At 36.5% G+C, this 5,030-nt stretch overlaps 1 protein-coding gene across 2 annotated transcripts; it reads right to left on the bottom strand.

Annotated features, from left to right (window-relative positions):
- Positions 1 to 762: 762 nt before the first annotated feature.
- Positions 763 to 4,160, bottom strand: LOC144030058 (ras-related protein Rab-33B). 2 transcript variants are annotated; one of them, XM_077535976.1, is made up of 3 exons: positions 4,089 to 4,160; positions 3,853 to 3,983; positions 763 to 2,358 (listed from the first exon to the last, which is right to left on the bottom strand). In XM_077535976.1, the coding sequence occupies exons 1-3, from the start codon at positions 4,111 to 4,113 to the stop codon at positions 1,912 to 1,914; spliced, it is 603 nt and encodes a 200-aa protein (XP_077392102.1). In that variant the 5' UTR covers positions 4,114 to 4,160; the 3' UTR covers positions 763 to 1,911. The 2 variants fall into 2 exon arrangements, with proteins under 2 accessions (XP_077392102.1, XP_077392101.1); XM_077535975.1 differs by having other exon boundaries at positions 3,853 to 4,149.
- Between the last annotated feature and the right edge of the window lie 870 nt (positions 4,161 to 5,030).

Here is a 5,030-nt window from a genome sequence, read left to right as displayed (position 1 = left end):
ACGTACTGCAGAAACGTACGTAAGTGTAACACTTATTATATTCGCAGATTGCACATCAAAACTCATTTGTTTTTTAAATTATACATACGTTGATCGTGCTAAAAGTCTATCTCTCAACAGTAAATACGAACATTTTCATTTATCACACTAAAATATGCAAATTAAAAAGATTGTCACGTATTTATCATATTCATGTTCTCCTTTAATTTGATATGCAAAACTAACATGAGGTGGTTCTTCGCATAATTCCTTCCATTTTTATGGCTTAACTACTTCTTAAAGTTACACATAGTAAACCGACCAGTGGTTAAAATTGTTTTGACGTCATAAAACTCACACGCTCCGAGGTTATTTGAACGCAGCATTAATAATGTCAGCGTTGAGTAGGCAGTACCAGATGCCCAAGCTAGACGGTTTATTTTACTGAAAACATAAACAGTAAATATACTGCAGTGTGGAGGTAAAATGTAGCGTAAGCTTATGCTATAAAAAAATATATAGATTTTGTATTGTAAAAAAAACAACAACAACAACTTGTAGCTGTTTAGAACGTACCACACACAAAAAAAATATGATTAAAAAATAGGCAATACATGCAAATTACATTTGGCCTGCTTGTTAATCCACATAAAAAAAAAAAAGTGGGAATCAATTTTACAAATTACACATACAGAATGTTGCAAGAAAAAAAATATGGCAACAAAATGAAACTATTAACTACCAGCAATATGTTGAATTAAATATAGTCAACCCAACCTCAACTATCTGCATCAAACCATTTTTATTTTACTAGTTCACACACAAGACAACAATCACTTCTAAGTTACATCAGTCACTTCTGTGGCATGTTCCGAAATTCAAGGTGGTCCAGAGGAATGACTGCATTTCAAGGCTTGTGCACCAAAATGAGAGAGACTGAGAGAGAGAGAGCGAAATCACATATCAGTATCGTTCATTGTATTTTAGTGAGAAGCTGAGATATAGCTGCTTATAATAATATACATGTTGAAGAAAAACACTTAAGCACAGTCTATTTCACTTAAAAAAAATAAAATAAAAAAATCATTGTCCCTTTAAAACATTTTTAAAGGATTGCACTTGGATGCATAGTTGTGTTAATAGTGTCGCTACATTGCTGATAGCTTATCATCTTACTTACGCCATACTACAGCGGAACCTCCAGTTGAACATTTTAAAGCGTGACCAAAATTTGGGGGAAAATATCTTGTTAAATTGTTAATGAACCTGTTAGATTCAACTAGGGCTGCTTGGTTATGAAGAAAATATTAATCACAATTATTTTGGTAATAATTTAAATCATGAATAGAATGATTATTTATTTTTTGGTACAAAACAAGAAAATGTTTAAAAACATTAAGACAAATATAATTCTTTGAAACAAGATAATTATGGTAATTATGCAAGTTCCTTTTGGATGAAACAAATTAATTAAATTAGTTATTTTAAAATTTAAAAAAAAAGATTCAAATTGTATAAATTTAAACAACTCAACTCAAATTAGTAGGGCTATTAATATATATTTTTTTTATGATTATGCTGATTTTGTAATTGTGGAGTGTAAAAATTGAAATTGAATTTCTATTTATTGCACTACTGTTAAAATATTATGAAAAACATTGTACAGTCAATGAAGCTTTGATATTGCTGGAATGAATTAGCAAAATTATAATGTGCTCAACTTCAGAGATGCCACTCTAAACATAAAGTGCACCCAATTCTATTTTGTAAGCTAAAAAAATATTTGCTACACCACATGTATATTTTTGCATGCATTTCATAAAAATATAGTGCAAACTGGTCCCTCTGCGCTGCCTGTGAAGTGCAGAACAACAGGCAGATGACAGTATTACTATAAAGTCATAGAGGAAGCTTGTGGTTGGAGGCTAACTATCAACACTGACAAGTTACCGCTTCCTGCTCTCTGGCTTTCCAAAGATGCCTCACGTCGCTCTCCGAGGGCGGCTTCAGTCTCAGAGGTTTGTGGCTCTTGAGCCTGTAGGCCAGCGTCAGGAAAATGGCATCCACGTGCTCCTTCTCGGCAGGGTCCTTGGCCGAGGTCTCGAACAGGGGAATGTTGTGCCCGTCGGCGAGGCGCTGCGCCGCCGACGTGGGCACCTCGCGGCGGTCCCGCAGGTCGCACTTGTTGCCCACCACCACGCGGGGCACCAGCGGCCCCACGGCGTGACGGCCGCACTCCTCGATCCAGTCGGGGATGCTCTGGAAGGTGGTCAGGCTGGTGACGTCGTACACGAAGATGACGGCGTGGACGCTGCGGTAATAGTGCTCCACCATGCTCTTCCGGAAACGCTCCTGGCCTGCCGTGTCCCAGATCTGCAACTGGTCGCAAAGTAACAAATATTAAAAACACTGAATGGCTGAATTAAGGATATATATATGGATTTTTTTTTTCAACCTGATGCAGATTCTGATATTAGGCAGAACAAATTACAATAAATAATGAATCTGTAGGTCAATTAAAAGAAATGTTTTGGCCCCTAACACAACAAAGATATGAATTACAGGCACAACATTTGACAGTTTTAGTGTTTACCAAAACAGAGAGCTTTCTAGTACAAAAACCTGCAAAAAAATAAATTAAAAAAAAGAAGCATGAAATAATTATTATTTTTTATTTAGGCTATAAATAGGCACGGACATAAGCAACATAATGTGAAGTTACTGGCATTCACAGTTCTTCTACTTCATTATTTGGACCATCTAAACATTTTACCTTGTACTGCCACTTGCTGCCGACTGAAAATGACATCACAGTTCCTGTTTTCTGGGTTTGGTCATGTGACGTTCGCAAAATGAGCCCTCGGGCGCTATGATGTCATTTTCAGTCGACGGCATGTGGTATCACAAGATTATCCTGTGGTCTGAGGTATGTTGAGAGTGAAGTTGTTTTGAATTTGAGGAACAAGGAAACAGATGTGCAGTAAATAAAAACAAACATGTCTTACCTGTGTTACGAGGATAACCTCACCAGCAATTAGCTTAATTTGATAACTCACCTCGCTCAGATTATAAAACTCACTTTCCACTGTCACTTCCCATAATCTTTTTTTTTTCATTAAAGGGATTACACCACAGTATTTTAAGCCCTTCCAACAGTTAACTATAGGCATATAATGATTAAATCTTACCATTGACATCATGGCGATGTATTTTTTAAAAAAATTTTTTTTAATGAAACATTAGGTGTTTTGCCAGTTATTTTTCTAACGCGGAAGTAAAACACCCGGTTCAGTAAAACTCCGCCTCTCCCCATGTGACTGCTGCGCCCCCTGCGAGCCGACTGCAGTATGCTGTTGGAGCACTCCTCTGAATGCAAACCATCAATTCTTCAATAAACATTTGAAACAAAATGGCTCCTTGCCGCAAGAAATTGTGGAGGACGAGAGAGAAGAGAGAGGAAAAAAACAAACCTGAGCTGGTTCCGAACCGGGGACTTGGTGCTTATAGAGCTAGCACACTAACCTCTATACTATTCACTCAGTTAGGTTCAACAGTCCAAAAGAATTACTTGTAGTTTACACAAGTGTCAGACAGAACCTTTGTGGGATTTTAAAACAATTGTCAATGAACTTACCTTACCTTACAGATGTTGGCTACACCGGGTAAGTACAAATTCATATTTGTATATACAGTAGATACACTGAAACTAACATATTCTTGTAATAAAACAAAACAGCGTGTCAACGTTGAACAGTCACCATCCTCCATGCTCTACAATTGTTTGGGTACTCTCGGAGAATGCTCCGTGCTGTCTTATATCAGGATTAATTTTCACAGAGAGCCTTCAGTGTAATGTAACAGTCGAGGTCTTACCTTAATGATTTCTCCATCAAGCTCCAGTGTCCTCTCCCTAAAGTCAACACCAATGGTCGCCTCGGGGTTCTTCAGGAAAGACCCGCCGCAGAATCTGTACGTCAAACACGTCTTCCCCACGTTGGTGTCTCCTATGACGATAATTTTAAACACGCGACACGGAGAGGTGCTGCCGTCATATTGCGACGACGACGACAACTCCAGGGAGTCGAAAAAAACAGAGTCAAATTCCTCACCGTCGGTTTTGTTTTCTATTGCCATCGCTCATCGTCTCACCGAGTGCAGTGTGGACTGTTCATGGACTGGTGTGAAATCTCGCGAGAGTGGTGCGAGAATTAGAGCGAATATACACCGGAAATGAAAATTCGATTTGACTGACTACTGTAAATGTTAAATAAATAAATAAATAAATAAATAAATAAATAAATAAAAAAAGTTTTAGGTTTTTGTATTCATTTATAATTATTAAAAAACAAAAACCCAATTCTATTTGATTTAATTCTGTTTTTAAGACCGATTAAGTTTTAACAAATGCAAACATATAAATACATTAAAAATAGTAAATTAATGATCAAAAGGTAATATATTTTTATTCAAATTATCTTTTCTATTTTTAAACTGAAAGCTGTATCTTAATTTTTTGTTTAGAAAAAATGAGAGCATAATGTATTCCACATCCCAATCCTTTTAAAATGGGAATATACTTTTTAATTTGCTTGGTCTGTTGTGTATTATTCACTTAAAATGAAAATTTCTCATTAACATATTATTATAAACATCCTATTATAAACAAACCTATCATGATGCCTGCGATTGGCTGGCAACCAGTCCAGGGTGTATCCCGCCTACTGCCCAAAGCCAGCTGAGATAGGCTCCAGCACCCCCCCACCCGCGACTCTTGTGAGGAATAAGCGGTCAAGAAAATGGATGGATGGATATCATGATGCAGTAAAATTAAACACCACTCACCTACAACTCCAAATATAATCATCTACAAATTGATAAAAGCAATTGAAACTATTATCATTCAAATATATTGAATCTTGTTCAAATCTAGTGAGACTAACATTTTAATGTAGTAATCAAAATGCAATTAAAATGCAAAGTGAGTATAACAATATTAAATGTTAGAATGTTTTTGGATTGTGTGATTCTTCCATGTAAAACAAAGCACTGCT

This window comes from Festucalex cinctus, chromosome 11 (assembly GCF_051991245.1).
Source record: "Festucalex cinctus isolate MCC-2025b chromosome 11, RoL_Fcin_1.0, whole genome shotgun sequence".
Classification (NCBI taxonomy): Eukaryota; Metazoa; Chordata; class Actinopteri; order Syngnathiformes; family Syngnathidae; genus Festucalex; species Festucalex cinctus.
The sequence above is the reverse complement of the archived record's forward strand: the minus strand, read 5'-3'. Positions and strand labels throughout refer to the sequence as shown.